Source organism: Petromyzon marinus, chromosome 55 (assembly GCF_048934315.1).
Source record: "Petromyzon marinus isolate PM22_M1 ecotype Great Lakes invasive population chromosome 55, UKy_Petmar_22M1.pri1.0, whole genome shotgun sequence".
Lineage (NCBI taxonomy): Eukaryota > Metazoa > Chordata > Hyperoartia > Petromyzontiformes > Petromyzontidae > Petromyzon > Petromyzon marinus.
Window position 1 is genome coordinate 12,884,818 of NC_133721.1, and position 25,659 is coordinate 12,910,476.

Genomic DNA, 25,659 nt, shown 5'->3' on the forward strand with positions numbered 1-25,659 from the left:
TGTGTCACTCTACACAGTGTGTCACTCTACGCCGTGTGTCACTCTAAGCAGTGTGTCACCCTAAGCAGTGTGTCACTCTACGTGCCGTGTGTCACTCTACGCAGTGTGTCACTCTACGCAGTGTGTCACTCTACGCCGTATGTCACTCTAAGCAGTGTGTCACTCTAAGCCGTATGTCACTCTAAGCAGTGTGTCACTCTACGCCGTGTGTCACTCTAAGCAGTGTGTCACTCTAAGCAGTGTGTCACTCTACGTGCCGTGTGTCACTCTAAGCAGTGTGTCACCCTAAGCAGTGTGTCACTCTACGTGCCGTGTGTCACTCTACGCCATGTGTCACTCTAAGCAGTGTGTCACTCTAAGCAGTGTGTCACTCTAAGCAGTGTGTCACTCTAAGCAGTGTGTCACTCTACGTGCCGTGTGTCACTCTAAGCAGTGTGTCACTCTAAGCAGTGTGTCACTCTACGTGCCGTGTGTCACTCTACGCCGTGTGTCACTCTAAGCAGTGTGTCACTCTACGCCGTGTGTTACTCTACGCCGTGTGTCACTCTAAGCAGTGTGTCACTCTACGCCGTGTGTCACTCTACGTGCCGTGTGTCACTCTAAGCAGTGTGTCACTCTACGCCGTGTGTCACTCTACGTGCCGTGTGTCATTCTACGCAGTGTGTCACTCTATATGCCATGTGTCACTCTACGCAGTGTGTCACTCTACGTGCCGTGTGTCACTCTACGCCGTGTGTCACTCTAAGCAGTGTGTCACTCTACGCTGTGTGTCACTATAAGCAGTGTGTCACTCTAAGCAGTGTGTCACTCTACGCAGTGTGTCACTCTACGCCGTGTGTCACTCTAAGCAGTGTGTCACTCTAAGCAGTGTGTCACTCTACACGCCTTGTGTCACTCTACACGCCTTGTGTCACTCTAAGCAGTGTGTCACTCTAAGCAGTGTGTCACTCTAAGCAGTGTGTCACTCTACGCCGTGTGTCACTCTACGTGCCGTGTGTCATTCTACGCAGTGTGTCACTCTATATGCCATGTGTCACTCTACGCAGTGTGTCACTCTACACGCCGTGTGTCACTCTACGCAGTGTGTCACTCTACGCAGTGTGTCACTCTAAGCAGTGTGTCACTCTACGCAGTGTGTCACTCTACGTGCCGTGTGTCACTCTAAGCAGTGTGTCACTCTACGCCGTGTGTCACTCTAAGCAGTGTGTCACTCTAAGCAGTGTGTCACTCTACGTGCCATGTGTCACTCTAAGCAGTGTGTCACTCTACGCCGTGTGTCACTCTACGCCGTGTGTCACTCTAAGCAGTGTGTCACCCTAAGCAGTGTGTCACTCTACGTGCCGTGTGTCACTCTAAGCAGTGTGTCACTCTAAGCAGTGTGTCACTCTAAGCAGTGTGTCACTCTATGTGCCGTGTGTCACTCTAAGCAGTGTGTCACTCTAAGCAGTGTGTCACTCTACGTGCCGTGTGTCACTCTACGCCGTGTGTCACTCTAAGCAGTGTGTCACTCTACGGCGTGTGTTACTCTACGCCGTGTGTCACTCTAAGCAGTGTGTCACTCTAAGCAGTGTGTCACTCTAAGCAGTGTGTCACTCTACGCCGTGTGTCACTCTAAGCAGTGTGTCACTCTACGCCGTGTGTCACTCTACGTGCCGTGTGTCATTCTACGCAGTGTGTCACTCTACACGCCGTGTGTCACTCTAAGCAGTGTGTCACTCTAAGCAGTGTGTCACCCTAAGCAGTGTGTCACTCTAAGCAGTGTGTCACTCTACGCCGTGTGTCACTCTACACAGTGTGTAACTCTACGCAGTGTGTCACTCTACGCCGTGTGTCACTCTAAGCAGTGTGTCACCCTAAGCAGTGTGTCACTCTACGTGCCGTGTGTCACTCTACGCAGTGTGTCACTCTACGCAGTGTGTCACTCTACGCAGTGTGTCACTCTAAGTAGTGTGTCACTCTAAGCAGTGTGTCACTCTACGCCGTGTGTCACTCTACGCCGTGTGTCACTCTACGCCGTGTGTCACTCTAAGCAGTGTGTCACTCTACGCCGTGTGTCACTCTACGCCGTGTGTCACTCTAAGCAGTGTGTCACTCTACGCCGTGTGTCACTCTAAGCAGTGTGTCACTCTACGCCGTGTGTCATTCTACGTGCCGTGTGTCATTCTACGCAGTGTGTCACTCTATATGCCATGTGTCACTCTACGCAGTGTGTCACTCTACACGCCGTGTGTCACTCTAAGCAGTGTGTCACTCTAAGCAGTGTGTCACCCTAAGCAGTGTGTCACTCTAAGCAGTGTGTCACTCTAAGCAGTGTGTCACTCTACACAGTGTGTCACTCTACGCCGTGTGTCACTCTACACAGTGTGTAACTCTACGCAGTGTGTCACTTTACGCCGTGTGTCACTCTAAGCAGTGTGTCACCCTAAGCAGTGTGTCACTCTACGTGCTGTGTGTCACTCTAAGCAGTGTGTCACTCTACGCCGTGTGTCACTCTACGCCGTGTGTCACTCTAAGCAGTGTGTCACTCTACACAGTGTGTCACTCTACATGCCGTGTGTCACTCTACGTGCCGTGTCACTCTAAGCAGTGTGTCACTCTATGCAGTGTGTCACTCTAAGCAGTGTGTCACTCTACGCAGTGTGTCACTCTACGCCGTGTGTCACTCTACGCCGTGTGTCACTCTACGCCGTGTGTCACTCTATGCAGTGTGTCACTCTAAGCAGTGTGTCACTCTACGCAGTGTGTCACTCTACGCCGTGTGTCACTCTAAGCAGGGTGTAAATCTACGCAGTGTGTCACTCTACGCCGTGTGTCACTCTAAGCAGTGTGTCACTCTAAGCAGTGTGTCACTCTACGCCGTGTGTCACTCTAAGCAGTGTGTCACTCTAAGCAGTGTGTCACTCTAAGCAGTGTGTCACTCTACGCCGTGTGTCACTCTACGCCGTGTGTCACTCTACGCCGTGTGTCACTCTAAGCAGTGTGTCACTCTAAGCAGTGTGTCACTCTACGCAGTGTGTCACTCTAAGCAGTGTGTCACTCTAAGCAGTGTGTCACTCTACGCCGTGTGTCACTCTACGCCGTGTGTCACTCTAAGCAGTGTGTCACTCTAAGCAGTGTGTCACTCTAAGCAGTGTGTCACTCTACGCCGTGTGTCACTCTACGCCGTGTGTCACTCTAAGCAGTGTGTCACTCTAAGCAGTGTGTCACTCTACGCAGTGTGTCACTCTAAGCAGTGTGTCACTCTAAGCAGTGTGTCACTCTACGCCGTGTGTCACTCTAAGCAGTGTGTCACTCTACGCCGTGTGTCACTCTACGCCGTGTGTCACTCTACGCATTGTGTCACTCTAAGCAGTGTGTCACTCTATGCCGTGTGTCACTCTACGCCGTGTGTCACTCTAAGCAGTGTGTCACTCTAAGCAGTGTGTCACTCTAAGCAGGGTGTAACTCTACGCAGTGTGTTACTCTAAGCAGTGTGTCACTCTAAGCAGTGTGTCACTCTACGTGCCGTGTGTCACTCTAAGCAGTGTGTCACTCTACGCCGTGTGTCACTCTAAGCAGTGTGTCACTCTACACACCGTGTGTCACTCTAAGCAGTGTGTCACTCTACGCCGTGTGTCACTCTAAGCAGGGTGTAACTCTACGCAGTGTGTCACTCTAAGCAGTGTGTCACTCTACGCCGTGTGTCACTCTAAGCAGTGTGTCACTCTAAGCAGTGTGTCACTCTACGCAGTGTGTCACTCTACGTGCCATGTGTCACTCTACGTGCCATGTGTCACTCTACGCCGTGTGTCACTCTACGCCGTGTGTCACTCTACACGCCGTGTGTCACTCTAAGCAGTGTTGTCACTCTAAGCCATGTGTCACTCTAAGCAGTGTGTCACTCTAAGTAGTGTGTCACTCTAAGCAGTGTGTCACTCTACGCCGCGTGTCACTCTATGCCGTGTGTCACTCTAAGCAGTGTGTCACTCTAAGCAGTGTGTCACTCTACGCCGTGTGTCACTCTACGCCGTGTGTCACTCTAAGCAGTGTCACTCTACACCGTGTGTTACTCTAAGCAGTGTGTCACTCTAAGCAGTGTGTCACTCTACGCCGTGTGTCACTCTACGCCGTGTGTCACTCTAAGCAGGGTGTAACTCTAAGCAGAGGGTAACTCTACGCAGTGTGTCACTCTAAGCAGTGTGTCACTCTACGTGCCGTGTGTCACTCTAAGCAGTGTGTCACTCTAAGCAGTGTGTCACTCTACGCCGTGTGTCACTCTAAGCAGTGTGTCACTCTACACACCGTGTGTCACTCTAAGCAGTGTGTCACTCTACGCCGTGTGTCACTCTAAGCAGGGTGTAACTCTACGCAGTGTGTCACTCTAAGCAGTGTGTCACTCTACGCCGTGTGTCACTCTAAGCAGTGTGTCACTCTAAGCAGTGTGTCACTCTACGCAGTGTGTCACTCTACGTGCCATGTGTCACTCTACGTGCCATGTGTCACTCTACGCCGTGTGTCACTCTACGCCGTGTGTCACTCTACACGCCGTGTGTCACTCTAAGCAGTGTTGTCACTCTAAGCCATGTGTCACTCTAAGCAGTGTGTCACTCTAAGTAGTGTGTCACTCTAAGCAGTGTGTCACTCTACGCCGCGTGTCACTCTATGCCGTGTGTCACTCTAAGCAGTGTGTCACTCTAAGCAGTGTGTCACTCTACGCCGTGTGTCACTCTACGCCGTGTGTCACTCTAAGCAGTGTCACTCTACACCGTGTGTTACTCTAAGCAGTGTGTCACTCTAAGCAGTGTGTCACTCTACGCCGTGTGTCACTCTACGCCGTGTGTGACTCTAAGCAGGGTGTAACTCTAAGCAGGGTGTAACTCTACGCAGTGTGTCACTCTAAGCAGTGTGTCACTCTACGTGCCGTGTGTCACTCTAAGCAGTGTGTCACTCTAAGCAGTGTGTCACTCTACACACCGTGTGTCACTCTAAGCAGTGTGTCACTCTACGCCGTGTGTCACTCTAAGCAGTGTGTCACTCTAAGCAGGGTGTAACTCTACGCAGTGTGTCACTCTAAGCAGTGTGTCACTCTAAGCAGTGTGTCACTCTAAGCAGTGTGTCACTCTAAGCAGTGTGTCACTCTACGCAGTGTGTCACTCTAAGCAGTGTGTCACTCTACGTGCCATGTGTCACTCTACGCCGTGTGTCACTCTACGCCGTGTGTCACTCTACACGCCGTGTGTCACTCTAAGCAGTGTTGTCACTCTAAGCCATGTGTCACTCTAAGCAGTGTGTCACTCTAAGCAGTGTCACTCTACACGGCGTGTGTCACTCTAAGCAGTGTGTCACTCTGAGCAGTGTGTCACGCTAAGCAGTGTCACTCCACACGCCGTGTGTCACTCTATGCAGTGTTGTCACTCTACGCCGTGTGTCACTCTACGCCGTGTGTCACTCTAAGCAGTGTGTCACTCTACACGCCGTGTGTCACTCTACACGCCGTGTGTCACTCTACACGCCGTGTGTCACTCTACACGCCGTGTGTCACTCTAAGCAGTGTGTCACTCAACGCCGTGTGTCACTCTAAGCAGTGTGTCACTCTAAGCAGTGTGTCACTCTACGCCGTGTGTCACTCTAAGCAGTGTGTCACTCAACGCCGTGTGTCACTCTAAGCAGTGTGTCACTCTATGCAGTGTGCCACTCTAAGCAAAGTGTGTCACTCTAAGCAAAGTGTGTCACTCTAAGCAGTGTGTCACTCTCGAGTGTAACTCGAGGTGCTGTCTTACTCTCAGTCTTGTGTGGTTCTACCACCGTGTTAGTCGATGCGTCGTGCCACTATACGTGCTGTTACTCTACACACCGCGTCTCACTCTAAGTGTTGTGTCACTCCACGCACCGTGCCACTCAACGCGCTCTGTGAGTGTGTACGCACCACGTTCCCCCAAGCGCCGTCTCACTCTGGGCGTCCCGTCCGTCACTCTGTTCGTGCCTGGCGTCCGACGCTGCCACAGAGAAGTGAAAGAGAACAACACGGGGGGGGGAAGGTGGGGGGACAGCAGGACGAGCGGAAGAAACTTTGAGTTCGCCCTGCCTCTGGCTAAACATTAATGAGATAGTCGGGGGGGGGAAGGGGGAGTTGGTGTCCTCCGTGATGGCGAGGGTTGGGGGTTGTCACACACACGCGACTTTCACGCTTCCAGGGAACAAAGTGTGCGGAATAAATACTATTTTCATTTGGGCGACGCTGCTGCGTTGGCGGCGCCGCGCAATAAAAAAATACCCAAAATAAAGATATAACTGGCGACGTTCCAGGCGACGGCCCTCCGCATAGCACGCCAGCACGAACGTGCTTTCACGTCGCCTACGCGCGACGGTGTCTCGGCATCCGCCGGCCAGCAACGGCGGCCGTGCCCGTCGGTGGCGGGCGAGATCTGAAGCGGTCGTGGGCATGCACGTAGTGTGAAAACCGCGGCGCGTTTCGCGTCGCACGAACCGCTTTGAGAGTGCGCGCGATTACCAAGAGGTATTATTTGCTGAACGCACGCACCAGCGGCTGTCAGCGCTTCCAGAATCAGTTTTCTGTTTTTTTTCAGTTTCATTTATTTGGTAAGAGCCCTGTGAGCCATTCGGCTCTTGAATCGGGTGCAACCGCAACAAACAAAAAAAACATGAACAAGAAAACATCTTAAAGTGACTGTGCAAACAGAAAAATCCTGGAAAAAACTGGGAAGTCTTCCAGAAAAAGCACCGTACACCAACGCTGTGTGCAAAAATCCCAGTGGGATGCAAGTCAAACAACAACAACAACCACAAGACAACTTAGATTAAGGCCATCAGTCTAACTCCGTACTACAACAAACAAACATGGCCAAACCAAAAATGTTTCTGAAATCACCAAAATAAAGCCATAAGCAATAACAGTGATCATAGGAACTGTGACCAAAGTTTCACAATAAACGACATAAACAACATGTACAGTGAGGGAAAAAAGTATTTGATCTCCTGCTGATTTTGTACGTTTGCCCACTGACAAAGAAATGATCAGTCTATAATTTTAATGGTAGGTTTATTTGAACAGTGAGAGACAGAATAACAACAAGCAAATCCAGAAAAACGCATTTCAAAAATGTTATAAATTGATTTGCATTTTAATGAGGGAAATAAGTATTTGACCCCCTCTCAATCAGAAAGATTTCTGGCTCCCAGGTGTCTTTTATACAGGTAACGAGCTGAGATTAGGAGCACACTCTTAAAGGGAGTGCTCCTAATCTCAGCTTGTTACCTGTATAAAAGACACCTGTCCACAGAAGCAATCAATCAATCAGATTCCAAACTCTCCACCATGGCCAAGACCAAAGAGCTCTGCAAGGATGTCAGGGGCAAGATTGTAGACCTACACAAGGCTGGAATGGGCTACAAGACCATTGCCAAGCAGCTTGGTGAGAAGGTGACAACAGTTGGTGCGATTATTCGCAAATGGAAGAAACACAAAATAACTGTCAATCTCCCTCGGCCTGGGGCTCCATGCAAGATCTCACCTCGTGGAATTGCAATGATCATGAGAACGGTGAGGAATCAGCCCAGAACTACACGGGAGGATCGTGTCAATGATCTCAAGGCAGCTGGGACCATAGTCACCAAGAAAACAATTGGTAACACACTACGCCGTGAAGGACTGAAATCCTGCAGCGCCCGCAAGGTCCCCCTGCTCAAGAAAGGACATATACATGCCCGTCTGAAGTTTGCCAATGAACATCTGAATGATTCAGATGACAACTGGGTGAAAGTGTTGTGGTCAGATGAGACCAAAATGGAGCTCTTTGGCATCAACTCAACTCACCGTGTTTGGAGGAGGAGGAATGCTGCCTATGACCCCAAGAACACCATCCCCACCGTCAAACATGGAGGTGGAAACATTATGCTTTGGGGGTGTTTTCTACTAAGGGGACAGGACAACTTCACCGCATCAAAGGGACGATGGACGGGGCCATGTACCATCAAATCTTGGGTGAGAACCTCCTTCCCTCAGCCAGGGCATTGAAAATGGGTCGTGGGTGGGTATTCCAGCATGACAATGACCCAAAACACACGGCCAAGGCAATAAAGGAGTGGCTCAAGAAGAAGCACATTAAGGTCCTGGAGTGGCCTAGCCAGTCTCCAGACCTTAATCCCATAGAAAATCTGTGGAGGGAGCTGAAGGTTCGAGTTGCCAAACGTCAGCCTCGAAACCTTAATGACTTGGAGAAGATCTGCAAAGAGGAGTGGGACAAAATCCCTCCTGAGATGTGTGCAAACCTGGTGGCCAACTACAAGAAACGTCTGACCTCTATGATTGCCAACAAGGGTTTTGCCACCAAGTACTAAGTCATGTTTTGCAGAGGGGTCAATTACTAATTTCCCTCATTAAAATGCAAATCAATTTATAACATTTTTGACATGCGTTTTCTGGATTTTGTTGTTGTTATTCTGTCTCTCACTGTTCAAATAAACCTACCATTAAAATTATAGACTGATCATTTCTTTGTCAGTGGGCAAACGTACAAAATCAGCAGGGGATCAAATACTTGTTTCCCTCACTGTACCACCAAACCCTCAGTCGGCCAACACCGCAGAGAAGCAGTGGGGCAGGCAGCGAGATGCGGGCTTTGGTCAACATGCAGCGTCGGTGGAAAGACGCCGCAGATCCACGAACCACTCTGCCCACTACAACCATCCTGCCCACTACAACCATCCTGCCCACTACAACCACCCTGCCCACTACAACCACCCTGCCCACTACAACCACCCTGCTCACTACAACCACCCTGCCCACTACAACCACCCTGCCCACTACAACCACCCTGCCCACTACAACCACCCTGCCCACTGCAACCACCCTGCCCACTACAACCACTCTGCCCACTACAACCACCCTGCCCACTACAACCACCCTGCCCACTACAACCACCCTGCCCACTACAACCACCCTGCCCACTACAACCACCCTGCCCACTACAACCACCCTGCCCACTACAACCACCCAGCCCACTACAACCACCCTGCTCACTACAACCACCCTGCTCACTACAACCACCCAGTCCACTACAACCACCCTGCTCACTACAACCACCCAGTCCACTACAACCACCCTGCTCACTACAAACACCCAGTCCACTACAACCACCCTGCTCACTACAACCACCCAGTCCACTACAACCACCCAGTCCACTACAACCACCCTGCTCACTACAACCACCCAGTCCACTACAACCACCCTGCTCACTACAACCACCCAGTCCACTACAACCACCCAGTCCACTACAACCACCCTGCCCACTACAACCACCCAGTCCACTACAACCACCCAGCCCACTACAACCACCCTGCTCACTACAACCACCCAGTCCACTACAACCACCCAGTCCACTACAACCACCCTGCTCACTACAACCACCCAGTCCACTACAACCACCCTGCTCACTACAACCACCCAGTCCACTACAACCACCCTGCCCACTACAACCACCCAGTCCACTACAACCACCCTGCCCACTACAACCACCCTGCTTACTACAACCACCCTGCTCACTACAACCACCCTGCTCACTACAACCACCCTGCCCACTACAACCACCCTGCCCACTACAACCACCCTGCCCACTACAACCACCCTGCCCACTACAACCACCCTGCCCACTACAACCACCCTGCCCACTACAACCACCCTGCCAACTGTTAGCAAAATCGTACGAACAGCTGAGATGAAGTGGAAAAAAAGGAAGACAGCCGTCCCCAGCTGTTTAATCGTCACAACTGTAGGCCACGGACACTCCACTGCTGGATGAAGGCCTCCCCAAGCCACCGCCGCCGGCACCACCCATGGCCCCACAACGCGACGATCCAACACCGGCACCTGCACATGACTCGATTTCATCGCTCCGTCTCCACGGCCGACGTGACCCTCCGACACGTTCTGTTCCTTGAGCTGCACACATCAGCTCCACGATGCTTGCGTTGTTATCGTTAATCCGTCCATATCGTCTCTACCACTGTCGGGTTTTTTGTTGTTGTTGAACATCGCAAGCGCTCTACAACGGCTTTGCTTACCGGCTAACTCGGTGAAAATGCCCGATGGTGAAGACTGTCAATGACACTGCCAGACCGGTTAGAGCAGTTCAGGCCACGTGTCAGAGCGACGACGCATGATGGGGCAGCGCACGTCTGCCAAGTTGTGCGCAGTATTCAAGATGACAATTGTCAGTATAGCCTGCACAGACTGTTGGGCCAAGTGCTGTTAGCGAGCAGCACCTATGACGGCCGGAACGGCACAAAGGGGGGGGGGTGGGTGGCCAGCACCACGCCCGGCCGCCTTTGTCTCCCCCACTAGCGATGTTTACACATCGCACAAGGTACTCATTTGAGGCCGAGTCGACCTAGGGGAGGCCCAGGACCGGTTGAGAACATCCTCACTGGTGTTGGTGGTCGTGGGATGGAATCGAACTCAGGTCACGGGGTTCACATGGATCGCAGGTTACTCGTTTGCCCGCGACCACATAGCAGTGGTTTAAACCCTCTCGCCGAACAGACTTCTGAAGAAGGCAGTCCCACCGCTCTGTAACTGTGACATAAAACTTTTTGAATGCACATTTTTTTCCCTCTCCCTTTGCTCTGAAAATCGGTACGCGGTCAAAATTCTAAAAGGATTTAAATTCGGAAGCCTACCCACCGCTTCAATCGGTAAGGATGACAAGTTTGGTGATACGTATTGTAATGACTTGGGGGAGGCCTTCATCCAGCGGTGGATTGTAATGTGGTTATTGACGATGGTGTTGAGTCTCTTTGTATTTTTTTCTCTCATTTCTGTTTAATCGTATTATGGTCGTGCCATGTGGGTGACTCGCGGGTCCCATCGGTGGCGCTCGCAATTCCGGTCACGTCGCGTTCCACGGCTGCCGGAAAAAGTCGTGGTCCGGCCTTGTTCCAGGCGCCGCTGGCTATGACAGAAAATAAAATCGCCGGGTGAAATCTCGTTCTGCCCGGGGTGATGTGGACACGTCGCAGTCAGTCACGATGAAAGGAACCCTACGAACGAAACATCGAAGGCTGCAAAATTGTGTTCAAGATAACTAAACGACTGTTTCTATTGTATGAGATAAGGCCCCACTGAGCTGTATAAGCTCTTTTTCAGAAGTGACCTGGCCGTCAGAAGTGATAGCACAACAAAAAAGTGGCTTATTATCATCATCACGTGGAAAATTATAGCAGCAGCCAAACACCCTAGACGCATGTTTATACATGTGGAGGGGGGAAAACCGGAGGACCGGCAGTACAGCAAATGGACTAATCGCCATCTGTTGCCATCTGTACGGGGAATAAAGTGCTCCCTCAAGCGCGCACGTTTACTCCGATTTCCTCTCACTTGTATAATAAACACGCGTCATTAGTTGGCTGAAAACATCTTAAAACAACAGCACAATGCAGCAGCAGGACCCTTCTGTTAAAAAAAAACCCAGTGCTCATGGCTCAGTGTGGCTCTCCTGGCTAAGTAAATCATGATTACTGTTATTAACTCAAGGCAATTATCGAATGAAGATCGGGATCAATGGTGTGAAGAAATAGGCAAATCCGAGCCAGACGATGTGCTTATGTAACACTGAAAAGTAAAACATCAATGTTCCCGAAAAGGAAAGTGGTCAATCAGTGCATCGTCACCACTGTGAGATGACGGATCAGAAACATGGACACCCACACAAAAAAAAACAGAACAAAGGCTGAAATAACTACAATCTAATTATTTTAAACTCTATGCCAATCCACTGCTGGATGACGACCTCCACGTCGGTCATAGGTGGCTGTTTGTCCATACTTCACCACGCTAGTTAGTTCGAATTTAGTGAAGGAAAGACTCAGGATCAGTTAGCACTCAACAATGGTGTGAGCCGCAGCCAGGAATCAAACACAGGTGGGCAGGGTTCGTGTTGCAGCACGTAAACCATTCTACTTGTTTCAGTTTTAACCAAGGGAAGGGTGGGAATTCACAGGGAGGTGAGCCACACCTGGCAACCATGTGACCCTGGAAAGTGGACTTCTCACTTTATCGGCTGTCCCTGGTCAAAATAGCCACGTGGCCGCTATGTACTTTGAAACCAAACTTCAGTGACCGAACACAGTAATAAGTGGGCCACACTATCGCAATGCTGAAACATTACCCGCAAATAACCGTACTCGAATTGGGATTACACACAGAGCAACAGCAAGACTCACTTGTCAGCGAGGCTTTCCTGGGTAAACCACCATCATAATAACTCACCACAATTTAATTTCAACCGACAGAAAATCGATCGCAACAATGCTACGGTATATGCTTACATAATTTGTATTCATATAGCATTGGGGGCTGTGTGGTAGGTAGCAGTGCAAACAACTCCACAGTTGTACTGCACTCTCTATGTTACCGGCCTTCACCAACCCACACTGATCGGCGTGACGTGTGGTCATCCACTGCTGGATGGGAGGGGCTCCCCACGCCGTGCGTGTCGTGGGGGGGGGGGGGCGGGGAAGGGGGGTTATTTGAACATACTTCACCACGCCTGTCAGTAAGGGGCGGGTTGGCCAAGGCGGAAAGGAATCACGCGGTGGGAGCATTGAAGTACTGTACAAGGACTACTTACGAACGAGTTAGGTTCCAGAGGTCTGTTCGTAAGTCGATTTGTTCGTAAGTCTAACTTTACTCCTGTCGATTCCAAACGTGTTGTGTGGCATGTACACTAAACATGGGGGATGGCTTTAAACGTTGTATAATCTCCTGTAGATGCCACTGGTTCTTCGTGTTCTGCAGATGTAGATGCCACCACCGCCATCTATTGCGCGGTGGTTGAACTTACGACTCTCGGTCCGAACAGGCCACTGGACATACGGGACAGGTTTGTTCGTATCTCGGAAAGTTCGTAAGTCGAATTTTCGTAAGTAGAGGAGTCCCTGTATTGCACACTCCAGCACTTGCCCTCTGTTGCTCACCATGCATCTCCACAGTGGTGGTCGAGCGATCAAAACCTGATGGTGAGTTACGTATCGAGGAAAGCCATACACTCAGATGTAGGGTTCTTTTTATTATTACACGCTTTTTATTAACTCACTCTGCCTGTTGTTGTATCCTCTAATCTTTGAACTCATATTTTACCCACTTTCCAATGTGGTATCGACTGCAAACGTGGTATACTTATGTCATACTGATGACAATACAATATTATATCATTAAAAAGAAAAAAATAACATTTTTAAACATTATTTTTTATATGTTATGTTTCGGCTTGGGTCGAATTGTCCACGCTCAACTTACGTTTGTTGTAAAACACCACGGCCCCTTACGTTGTGGCAAGCTTCGGGGCCACTTCCTGGAGTCGTGGAGTTCTGCCATTACTCGCACGGTACATTTCATTAAAGCGTGTTTAAAAAAAAAGTATTTTAAAATATCACTTATTCAGGAGGGTCCTGCCACACTGGGTTGTTAAGTTAAGATACGTTCACCGAATTAACGACGAGTGCTTATTATGCTGTACAAAGTGGGGAAAGTAATAAAACAAATTCTGAGCGCCCGGGGAAAATCCATGCGAGCGAGGGGGCAACACTCAATCCCCGTACAGACGGCAACAGAGGGCGATGAGTCCACTTGCTGTTACTGCCCTCTGGCGAGCCAGAGCATGGCACCTCCTCGACACCCGCCGGAGGTTTCACATCTGTGCGGTGATCCACCATCCCCTCGCTGCTTCCACAGTGCTGGATTGCGGGCCACGTGCATAGTAGCCACAACCCCCGGGTGACCCAATCTCAAAATCCTGCTTTAGCTTCCGAGATCTGACATGGGGACCCAATGACCAAAGACATGACCGCGGGCATCATAATCGCCCCACGTGTGTGGTTCAAGGAGTTGTTTTTGTATCTACGCGTGGTGAATGAATTCTGCAATTTTCCCATGTGAATATCACCGTAAAGAATGATTTAATGTCTGACATTACCGTGACACAATTCGTTGCGTGTACACTTAGCCAGAACCTTGCTGTGCTCCCATGCCCTCCCACGAGCCCACATGTGCGTGGGGAGAGGCTCCTCATCCAGCAGTGGATTGACAAGCAGGACTTGTACGTGAACATTCACCACCATAACCACAAACCTGTCAACCCCTTATCAGTGCCCTACCTTATTACAGACCGATTCAGACCATATTGGTCACCCCGTGCCCCTTATAAATCTCAACGTTTATCCTACAAATACCATCACAAGAGGAGAAACACAAACAAATAGACATTTTTTTTTAAATTGCCCGTATTGAGACGGCTGTATGCTGTACAATTTCCTTGTACAAGAATACGGGGTAAAGAAGCGTTTGGGTTGACAGCTTTGTATGCATCAGCCCATAATATCAAATCAACTAGGGTCGATGCAACTCACCAGAGAGGCGACGTCGAGCCTGGCTGTCCTCGGCAGTGTCAAACGTGGAAGGTTAACACCTCCGAACACTTGTGCACATTTTTTATGAAATCGTCACGTTAACGGGTGTTGGTGACTTGGTGGTGTTGTGAACGCAGCCGCACTCGCTCACGACACCGCTGGAGCCCACCCGCTCAGTCACATTCACACTCTCTCACACTTACACACACTCTCTCACACTTACACTCTCTCACACTTACACACACTCTCTCACACTTACACACACTCTCTCACACTTACACACACTCACACTCTCTCACACTTACACACACCCACACTCTCTCACACTTACACAGTCACACGCACTCACACACTCTCTCACACTCACTCAACAACCGCCATTCGCCACTAAGTGGCGGTAACGTCACCACGACGCTTGTACCAGGCCATGTGCACCTTGAGGCCACGTGAAGTGTCGAACGCCCGCTGGCAGGAGGTCACGGGGCAGACCCAAGTGCCACAGGTCGACTGGCTGAGATGACTGGCTGATGCACCACCTGTGCCCCCTACTGTGCCAACCTGCTGTGCTTTAGCCACCCAGCGCTCCGCTCGTTGTTGTGAGCGTCGCTCCTCCAGAGGCCGATCTTGACACCGCTGGTACCAGTCATCGGCAAGTCCACTCAGCTCCACGTCCTCCTGTACCACATCACTCCATCTCTTCTCTAGCCCGTGCCGCGCCCGTTTAGCCCCCTTGATCCGGCCGAACAAAAGCTGTTTCGGCATGCGGTGACTGGGCATGCGGGCTACATGACCCAGCCATCGCAGCCTTGCCTGCCGGAGAAGCTCACCGATGGAACCTTGCCCAGATCTTTCAAGGATTTGTGAGCTCCTCACACAATCCAGCCTGGTTAAACCCAGGATGGATCGTAGGCAGGCTAGCCTAAATGTTTCTAACCGGCGAAGAGAGCGACAGACCAGGTAGCTTCCACACAGCGTTACGCAACCGATGAAAAGATATTGTCGCTCGACTAATTCGGAGTGAGACCTCTGCTGTTAAACCGGAGCCGGTCATGAGCACACTGCCCAGGTATGGTAAACTCTCCATTCGCTCCACAACTGCCCCATCACCGATTGGGTGTTGTGGGGGTAGAGTGTCCGATGGTACAAAATACCCAGGCAGGTGCTTAGTTTTGGTGGGGCTGATGGTAAGGCCCCATCTGTTAGTGGCACGCTCCAGTCTCAGCAGCAGTGTCTCCAACTCCTCCTCTGAATGAGCAGCTATTACCAAATCATCGGCATACATAACGTGGTTGAGCAATAGGGAGCCATCCCTTGACCGCACCCGGGCATCGATCAGCCTCCCATTATATCAGTACCATATGGAAATTCCCCCGGTACAGCTATTGAAGGCTTCACACACTCTCTCACACTCACACACTCTCAAACACTCACCCGCTCTCTCAGACTCACCCTCGCACACACACTTATACACGCCCACTCTCACACGCGCCCGCGACACGCTAAAAACACGTGTCACACACACGCCCGCGACATGCCAACAACACGTGTCATACACACGCCAACAACACGTGCCACACACACGCCAACAACAACACGTGCCACACACACACACACGCCAACAACAACACGTGTCACACACACGCCAACAACAACAAGTGCCACACACACACGCCAACAACACGTGCCACACACACACACACGCCAACAACAACTCTCACCCGCTCTCTCACACTCACCCTCGCACACACACTCATACACGCCCACTCTCACACGCGCCCGCGACACGCTAACAACACGTGTCACACGCCCGCGACATGCCAACACGTGTCACACACACGCCAACAACAACACGTGCCACACACACACGCCAACAACAACACGTGCCACACACACACGCCAACAACAACACGTGCCACACACACACGCCAACAACAACACGTGTCACACACACGCCAACAACAACACGCGCCACACACACGCCAACAACAACACGTGCCACACACGCACGCCAACAACACGTGCCACACACACACGCCAACAACAACACGTGCCACACACACGCCAACAACACGTGCCACCCACACACACGCCAACAACAACACGTGCCACACACACGCCAACAACACATGTCACACACACGCCAACAACAACACGTGCCACACACACACGCCAACAACACGTGTCACACACACACCAACAAGAACACGTGTCACACACACACCAAGTGTCACACACACGCCAGCAACAACACGTGCCACACACACACGCCAACAACACGTGCCACACACACACGCCAACAACAACACGTGCCACACACACACGCCACAACACGTGTCACACACGCCAACAACACGTGTCACAGACACACGTGCCGGACATCTCCCCCCCGCCCACCTCGCAGTGCATTCGCAACGCGCCCCAGGGGCGGTCGGCCCAAGGCCCTCGACTTCCCGCGTCAGATATTAGGACGAACAATTATACGCACATTTTTTTAACAATCACAGCGGTGGCTTTAACAGGTGGCGGCGGGGAGAGGGGGGGGGGATGTGTTACTAAACGACGTTTCGGGTAATGTCCCCTTTTTAAAATACGTAGTAACGATACATCGCAAATTCGTCTTAGAAGTCTTATCTTTGCCCCGAGGGCAGAGTTGAGTTGTGAAGCGACATTCCCACCCGCCCCGGGCCGAGTAGGCCCCGCGCGTGGTCGCCTCTCACTCTTCTCGTGCAACGCAAAGTTTACGTTTCATCTTTAAACTATGTGCGTTCTGCTTACTGTTGTCACCCTGTCGCGTTCGATTTTGTAGACGACGTTTCGGCCGGCCCTCGGGTGCAGTGTCGGGATGTGGGAATGTGGGAGGGGCGAGGCGGACCTTCGCCCCACCCCCCGTTAAGTTTCCCGCCAAAATCGTTTAAAATCTTGAGGTAAAAAATGTTTCAGCACCAGAATTGTATTTCCTGGAGTTAAAGCCCATTGAGTTAAGAGGCTCTTTAGTACATCACTCCCGTGAGTTTTAGAAACCCAAACGATAATTTGTTTTGTTTTATCGTAGAGTTCAACACAGGGGAACGAGGGGGGGGCGGAATGCCAGCGAAACTCGGTGAGTCGGAGAGAGAGAGAGACACGCGCTCACACTCGCTGGCGAGTTGTGTTGTGTGTCCCTGTGTTGTGTCTGTGTTGTGTCCCTGTGTTGTGTCTGTGTTGTGTGTGTGTTGTCTGTGTTGTGTGTGTCTGTGTGTTGTGTGTGTGTCTGTGTGTTGTGAGTCAGAGAGAGAGACGCTCACACACTCGCTGGCGAGTTGTGTTGTGTGTCCCTGTGTTGTGTGTGTCTGTGTTGTGTTTATGTGTTGTGTGTCTGTGTTGTGTGTGTCTGTGTTGTGTTTGTGTTGTCTGTGTTGGTGTTATGTGTGTGTCTGTGTGTTGTGTGTGTCTGTGTTGTGTTTGTGTTGTGTGTCCCTGTGTTGTGTCTGTGTGTTGTGTTTGTGTTGTGTGTGTCTGTGTTGTGTGTGTCTGTGTTGTGTCTGTGTTGTGTGTCTGTGTTATGTGTGTGTCTGTGTTATGTGTGTGTCTGTTGTGTCTGTGTGTTGTGTCTGTGTTGTGTGTCTGTGTGTTGTGTCTGTGTTGTGTGTCTGTGTTGTGTGTGTCTGTGTTGTGTGTGTTGTCTGTGTTATGTATGTGTCTGTTGTGTGTCTGTGTTGTGTGTGTTGTGTTGTGTGTGTCTGTGTTGTGTGTGTCTGTGTTGCCTGTGAGGGTTTTTTAAGTCGACTCAGCCTCAAATGAGTGCCTGGTGCTGTTTGTGGTAAAGATCTCCACTGGGGAGACAAAGGCGGCCGGGCGTGGTGCTGGCCACCCACCCCTCGGTCCTTAACTAGGCGCCTACTCGCGAACAGCATTTGACCTAAGTTACGTTATTATTATGATTATTACATACCCTTATCAGTGTTTTTCTTATTCTTGGTTATTTCGGTAAAGTAACGTCGAAGGGAATTTTATTGTTTTATATTTTTATTATTTTATTGTTTCCCTTCTACGTGGTGACTTTACCCAAAGAACCAAGAATGTGAATCCCTGTAGTCACGAAAGCTTTAAATCAGTGCTTTTCTTATTACAGACCAATGCATACCTTATTGGTCACCCCGTGCCCCTTATAAATCTCAACGTTTATCAGACAAAGTTACAAGAGAGAAACACAAACAAATAGACACTCTTTTTTGCCCGTATTGAAACGTCAATTTCCCTGTACAAGAATAAGAGGTGAAGCGTGTGGGTCGACAGCTTTTGTTATTATAAGGGGGGATCTCTTTGTTATCATTTTGGGGAGAGGTTGCGAGGTGGTTCGTGCTGCATACTGCATCATCGTGTCCACTATTTTGATTAAATGTTCACTGCTGTATGAACGGCTGTCCTTTTTAAGTTGGCGCTGCGATGTGTGTATTCCTTTACAAATAGTTTCTCTAGAATCTTGATTAATTTTTATCTTACCCTCCTTTTTAGCCCCCTCAATCCCCCCCCCCCCGGGATCATCCTTGAAAAAAATATGTTTAGGTCATTGGGCCCATTCAGGGTAAAAAATGTAAAAAAAACTAATTGTGAGCACAACATTTCATAGTTTGGTTTCCGGGGCCGGCACGGCACGGCACGTCACCAGTGGAAAACCAAGCACGAATTACATTTTGAGGTTCACTTCACAGATCGTACAAAACGGTATTGATGCGCGGTATTTAAGTACATTTTTACATTAATTTATTCATGTAGTCGATATCGCCGTGATGTAAAAAACGTTCTTGTTTATACTTATCAATCAATATTATGGCTCGTGTCCGATTTTATCATCGGCGCGATTGAGTGCGTCGATTCGGTGCAAATCGATCCATTATGTGATAATGCCCCCCTTCATTTGATTGGCTAATATCAACGAGATTGGTGATTCCGTCGCTGTCCGCTTTTGTTGAACCACAGCACCCGGTTTAACACGCAGCAGGTTTTTGCGACCAATATCATCCATAATATAGGTTTTTTTGGATTAGATCGCGTAAATATAAATGTGTCGTTAAACCCGCCACCACCGGACACAGCCAACTAGTAAGGTTTGTCACGTAAACAGAACGTGACCAATTCGTTGCTAGTACAGCACACCGGTGTGTTGGAGAGCCAAGCCACAACATCTACAATCTGTGTACGACGTTTCGCCAGTAATTACAACTAGCTTCATCGGGGCGACAGCCACATTTGTGGAGAAATTCCTCCCGCTTCCTTCCTTAGAGGGGTAAATGTGATGATGTCACGTGTGAGCCCTTAACGTGCGAAGGGGGGCTGAGGGGGGGGGGGATTAATGAATCCATATAAATAACAAGTGGCTATCCATTGCCGGTTGGGTTCCTGACGGCACCCTGTTGCGGCACTGCGTTGTAGGGAAGCGGGGAGGCCACAGCGGCCCCTTTGCCGCACCGTCTCAGGACGGCGGTTGTGGCGTGTGGATCGACACGGCCGAGCGCAGGAGGAAGAGGCCGCCGCCGCCGCTTGCCCCACGTGCCGGCGAGCCGGTGCCGCGACCCGGGGCCCGGCAAACGCGGATCTCGGCTTTCTTCATCACCAGGAGCGGAGTGGGGGCCGGAGAACCGGGTTAGTTTTCTGGTTAACCGCGGTTGGCTCTGTGCGGTGTCGGGCATGGTACCTCGGAGAACTTTGTTGCCACCTGCTCAAGGTGGCATGGTGCTAATGTTGCTGCACCAATCATTTGAAGTAAAACAAAATGCACAATACATATTACCAAGAATTGGACATACTGATACAGCATCCCCGATGCATACCTGGAATCGCTCCTAACTCTGCATGGTGTCATCGCCCTAATCCCATTCTGCTTTTCTATACTAAATCATGCGTCAATGTTACAGGGGAGTGAGCCAAATATAAAATATATCGAGAAAATTAATGAGAAATAATTCAAATGAGAGGGTAAAAACACGACAGTTGAGCAAAGATGTGTTTTTTTTTTATCAAGACCCTGAATCGAGATGAGTAATCGAATTGCTAGGTGTGATTGAATTGTTACTCACCTAGTCGTCATGTTTCCTACACAGTCTTTTCATTTTGTCATCCTGTAGAAAGCTGCCACGAGGATGGAGATGGCGCCTTGCGAGCACCGAGCTGTTCGTCTGCCGGACGATGGAATGACGGGAACAATGCCGGTGGCGCGTCGGACAAAAGTGGCGGCGTGCGGGAGTTCGGCAGCCGTCCTTACTCCTCTTTCGCTAACGATCGCTCTCGGCGGCCATTATCCGATGATGGCGACGGTGATCACGCCTGTCCTGTAGCGGAGTCTCGCTCAGAGTTTGCAAATGCGAGCAACCCCGCTGCTGTTCCAGTGAGAACGGAAACGCACCGGCAAGAAGGCAACGCCACCGGTGATGTAAACGGCTCATCCGGTTTGTGCCACAGTCGGCCCGGCAGCTTTGACGCCAGTGATGTCGACACGGACGATAGCAACGGCTTCTCTCCGCTGAAAGCGAGATCTGTGTCGCATCCACACTTGTCATCTGAGAATTTCCAAAAACAGCGCAAGGTCGTTTCCCGTCCGTTTGGCCCATGTATGGCGCCGGACCGCCCGGACGTCACCGCCACCGATGCCTTTAGCGACTCGGAGAACGCGTGTAGCGACTCGGAGAACGCGTTTAGCGACTCGGAGAACGGTGTGTCGGATCGGACGGAGCCCGCGAGGGACGCGTTGTGGGAAGACTCGGAAGGCGGCTCGGCTGCGCTGTTCACGCAGGACACGCAGGGCGCTCGCGTCATCGCGCACCGGAGGGCCCGAGGCGGCCACGGGTCTGCGCAAACGTTCCGCTCGCGGGGCCGGGCGCGTGGGCGCGTCCTGGAAGTACTGGACGAAAACGTCACGTCCGATTGCGATGTGGAGGAGAGTGAGATGACGTCAAGTTGGCGGTCGAAGGACAAGAGGCGGAGAATCGCCGATCCGGAATCGCAGTCTCAGTCTGAGGCTCTGTTCACGACGGATTCGCAGGGCAACAGAGTCATACATCATGGCTGTTTTGTGGAATAGTAAGCGTGTGATGACCTGTGCAATGAGCGATTAAAATCGACGCATGTAGATTACACATGCGTTGAAGAATTTGCGTAGGAATTGATTGCGATTCATGAAAACTTACGACCTTTGACCAAATTACCCAGAATGTGCCCAATCTCATCGGATCATGAAAACTAAGCAGGTTTGACCTTGGATACTGCTTGAATGAGGGAACACCATGCATAAAAATAATTGCTATGGGCTGCTGGAGTTGGCTAAAAATCCAAATATAAGACCACAGATCTTGGGCAATTATCTGTCTGCCTTCCCACTTTTCTGGTTTCGCGCGACACTGCGCGTTACACATTCTTCAACTTTGCGTGTTACAAATTCTACACCTTCAACCTGCACTTCTAACCAGCATGGTGAAGTATAGCTAGATGACCCACCACCCGCAGAGTGAGAGAAGACCCTCGTACAGCAGTGGACGAACAAAAATGGCCTTACCTATATACATTGAGCCTTTCGTGAAATTACATACGCAATCTTCATTGTTTACTGTTAATTGCAATTTTAATGCTGCAATGTTAATGCTGTTTATGACATTGAAAGTGATCTGTCAAGTGAATAAATATTTTTGCTGCGTTTTCTCACATCGGGCGGGGCCCTTTTAAGTTGGTGCTCACTGTGCGATTGCGAACTCGGCTGGGTGGTGGTGGTGACGGCGGTTATGCACGTGGCTGCCTGTAATCCACCACTTGTTTGGGCAGCGAGGGTTGGGTGGATCGCACAAATGTTGTGAAACTCCTTTCCTGTGGGCGTCATGGAGGAGCCCGTACCCTGGCTCGCCCAGAGATTGTGGTACCCCTAAAATGTGGACACAACTGCCTGTATGAAATCAAGTGTTTCCCCGTTTCACAGTGGGTTTTCTCCGCGTTTCCTCCAACATGTAAACAGTAATTGGCTGATAACCCCTTACTATATAGAGGGCCACAGAACTTGGGCAGTTGTCAGCACCTGCTCGCCCCGTGGCTGCCTTCTCGCATGTCTGGTTCCACGTGACTCTGAGACCTCTCTCCAAGATTGTGCACTTCACAAGTTAACATAATTTTCAAGCAGTCTACCGGCAATGTGTTCCAGCTCATGCGAAATGGGCATGCTTATCGACTGATCCCTCTTTTTTTTCATGCCTAAAGCTGCCGCTGGCTCTATCCCTGAGCTACTTACTGCTCACCAGCACTGTTTCACTATTTTTTTGGGATAAATCGTCTTTAAATTTATTTGGGCTTTGTTCGTCAAGTTAATTTGTTTAATTGGAGAATTCAAGAGACCGGGATAGTCTCAATTGTAAGATTAAACAAATCATTTGTTGATGTTGCATTGGCAGTGGTGCAAAATCACAATTGCCTATGCATGGCCTGACCCATTAGTCAAATCAGTTATGAATATTAATTCAAATTGGAGCGGGATTGAAAAAGTAAATATTACTCCGGCTAGTCGCTAGGGGGCGCTGTGCAACCGTGGATAATGGTGCCTCATGTTTTTAAAATCGCCACAATACTGCTGCGACATAGCTTCCAATACAAGGTCCACGATAATCATAAGTTTCGCCAACACATCGTAACATCGCGATAATCGTGGCTACATTTGTGTTAATTTTAGTCCCTGGCAATATGAAATAACAAAGCTCAATCATTTAATCAAAACAATTACATCTGCTTTTGAAGATGTCACGATTATCTCGATATCAGTTTCAAATTACTTTCTAATTGCTTTTCAAAAGTTTTAATACATCAGTGCATTGCGAAACATTTTTCTGGAGTACGATATTAACATGGCTATTAAATCACCTCAATTTATTTTAACTGATTCATAATTTTGAGTGGTAACTGACTACATGTGTGTTCTAAGCATTATAGGTTGTAAAGTTATACGTTTTAAAGTTATACTGGATCGCGCTACACGAGGTCTCCGTGTGCAGCAATGCACAATAAACAAAACCTCTAAAATGCAGCTACAAAGTTATTTGAAACTCAGATCACGATAATAGAGATATCTGAAAAGTGAAAATGTATGTCGCGGCAACCCAAATGTGGTTGAGGTCGATTAACCCTGTTTATGTTTTGAGATCTCCATGTGAGTCTATATCGTATCTCAAGACTATGGACCACATAGTACGCTGTATCATTTAGGATATCACCAGGCTGGCGAGTGAGCGAGTGGATGGATTCAGGATTTTCTGTCTATATCTCAAAGTCTCAAACCATGGAGCACATAGTTACACCATTGACCACTTCGATCATTCGCCTACGGATCGCTGCATGAATGTGTTTAGTCTCTCCGCAAGTCTTTGGGTCGCTTGGAAAGTCTGTTGGTCTCTGTGTGAGTCTCAATCTCAAACCATGGAGCACATCGTAACACCACTGCTTGCTTTCATCATTTGCCTATGGGTCACAACATGAGTCGTTGAATCTCTACGGCAGTCTGTGGGTCTAAATAATCGACAATGCGCCTCTATGTGGGTTTAATTCTCGAATTCTAGATTTGAAGCTTTCGTGACTGCAAGGATCCATACTCTTTGGTTCTATTCGGTAAAGTCACGTAGGTAAAAAATAAAACAACAACAAAAATCACGACCTTTCGGCCACAACACAAGCGGCCTTCATCAGGTGAAGCGACCAGACTGGATTACAGTAACAACCACTGGTGCTTCGATCACTTCAGGTATTCACACCCAAGGCTACCCTTGATGATGGCTCTCACCATCCTCGACATGATATCACCATCGCCGATCATCTGCCCACCAGGTCAAAGAAGAATACCATGATGTTTGAGGATCTACTTTGCCACGTGAATTCATATTCACTTCTCTTTCCGTGTAAATATTGGTGAAGTTATTTAAACACGTAGGCTTTCGCAACCAATATCTATAATACAGCTTTTTGGGGTTAGAGCGCGTAAATATATAAATGTGTGGTTAATACTCTTTGGTTTAATTCGGTAAAGTCACGTAGGTAAAAAATTTAAAATAAAATAAACAATTAAAACACGACGTTGCGGAGGCAGCACAAGCTTCAGTCTGTGTTGCCTCCGAAACGTCGTGTTTTAATTGTTTATTTTATTTTAATTTGTTTTTACCTACGTGACTTTACCGAATAAAACCAAAGAGTATGAATTCTTGCAGTCACGAAAGCTTCAAATCTAGAATATTGTGGTTAAACCCACGACCACTCGACACAGCCAATTAGTAAGGTTTGTCACGTGTACAGAACATGCCCATTCGTTACGAATACAGCACATCGGTGCGTTGGAGAGCTCTCCAACACACATTTACAATCTGAGTACTCAGATATTTACACGGAAAGGGAAGGACTCGGATTGAGTACTCACATTTCCAATCTGAGTACTTTTGAGTATTCAGATTGTAAATGTTGTGGCTTGGCTCTCCAACACCGGTGTGCTGTACAAAGTAACAAATTGGCATGTTATGTTTACGTGACAAACCTTATTAACTGGCTGTGTCGGGTGGTGACGGGTTTAACCACGCATTTTTATATTTACACGATCTAACCCAAAAAAAAATTGAGTACGATTTTGATTTGAAGCTTTCTTGACTGCAGGAATCCATATTCTTTGGTTCTTTCGGTAAAGTCACGTAGGTAGAAATAAAATATAACAAATCACGACGTTTCGATCGCAACACAAGCAATTCTCATCAGGTGGAACAACCACAGCAAAAAAAAATGCTGAAATAGGCGAGAGAGCTGCCGTTATAGAGGTTATATAGGTAAGAAAGGGGGGAGAGGGGGGGGGTAGGGGAAGGGGGGGGCTTCTTGAGCGCTAGGGGAGAAGAAGTGAGAGGGGGGGGGTGGTGAGTAAGCGGGGCTAGAAGTGGGAAGCTGGGGACACGGGGGGGAGAAGTAACTCGGAAAAAAGACGACTACCAGGCAGGTATGATGGAAATTGAGAACAGTAGCGTGCAGGTAGATTTTCAGTATTTGTATGTTTTGCCAATAGTATAATATATGTACGGTATTTTCAGCTATGGGAGGAAACTAGAGAACCCGGAAGAAACCCAGGCAGAGCAGAGGGAGAACGTGAATTCCACACAAGCACTCAATGTTAGGAATCGAACCCAGGCGCATTCTTGCCATGAATGTAAGCATTGCAACCCGTGTCACCCTACTGTATTGGCTCAAATGTTGTAAATCCAACTGTTTCTCAACTACGTGGCCGGG

General features: G+C 49.4%; 2 protein-coding genes across 5 annotated transcripts in view; one reads left to right on the forward strand and one right to left on the reverse strand.

Moving 5' to 3' along the window:
• The window catches only part of GK5 (glycerol kinase 5), a 41,623-nt gene extending 24,334 nt beyond the window's left edge, over positions 1 to 17,289 (reverse strand). Inside the window, exons 1-2 of one of the 2 annotated variants that reach the window (XM_076052373.1) lie at positions 17,176 to 17,289; positions 5,906 to 5,975 (exon numbers count right to left, since the gene is read on the reverse strand). Coding sequence is in view for 1 of the 2 variants with exons in the window: in XM_076052372.1 (XP_075908487.1) it covers positions 5,870 to 5,975; positions 9,866 to 9,886 (127 nt within the window). In the remaining variant the exon portion in view is untranslated. Of the gene's footprint in view, positions 1 to 5,869; positions 5,976 to 9,865; positions 10,153 to 17,175 lie in introns of those variants that run through there. The other variant, XM_076052372.1, reaches the window with a different exon arrangement.
• LOC116954573 (uncharacterized) lies at positions 16,705 to 22,074 on the forward strand. 3 transcript variants are annotated; one of them, XM_076052375.1, is made up of 4 exons: positions 16,705 to 17,160; positions 17,453 to 17,500; positions 19,813 to 20,022; positions 20,505 to 22,074. In XM_076052375.1, exons 2-4 carry the CDS (start codon positions 17,485 to 17,487, stop codon positions 21,455 to 21,457), a joined length of 1,179 nt encoding a protein of 392 aa, XP_075908490.1. In that variant the 5' UTR covers positions 16,705 to 17,160; positions 17,453 to 17,484; the 3' UTR covers positions 21,458 to 22,074. The 3 variants fall into 3 exon arrangements, with proteins under 3 accessions (XP_075908490.1, XP_032831102.2, XP_075908489.1); XM_032975211.2 differs by lacking the exon at positions 16,705 to 17,160 and adding an exon at positions 17,199 to 17,324; XM_076052374.1 differs by lacking the exon at positions 16,705 to 17,160 and adding an exon at positions 17,205 to 17,324 and having other exon boundaries at positions 19,898 to 20,022.
• The last annotated feature ends 3,585 nt before the right edge of the window (positions 22,075 to 25,659 follow it).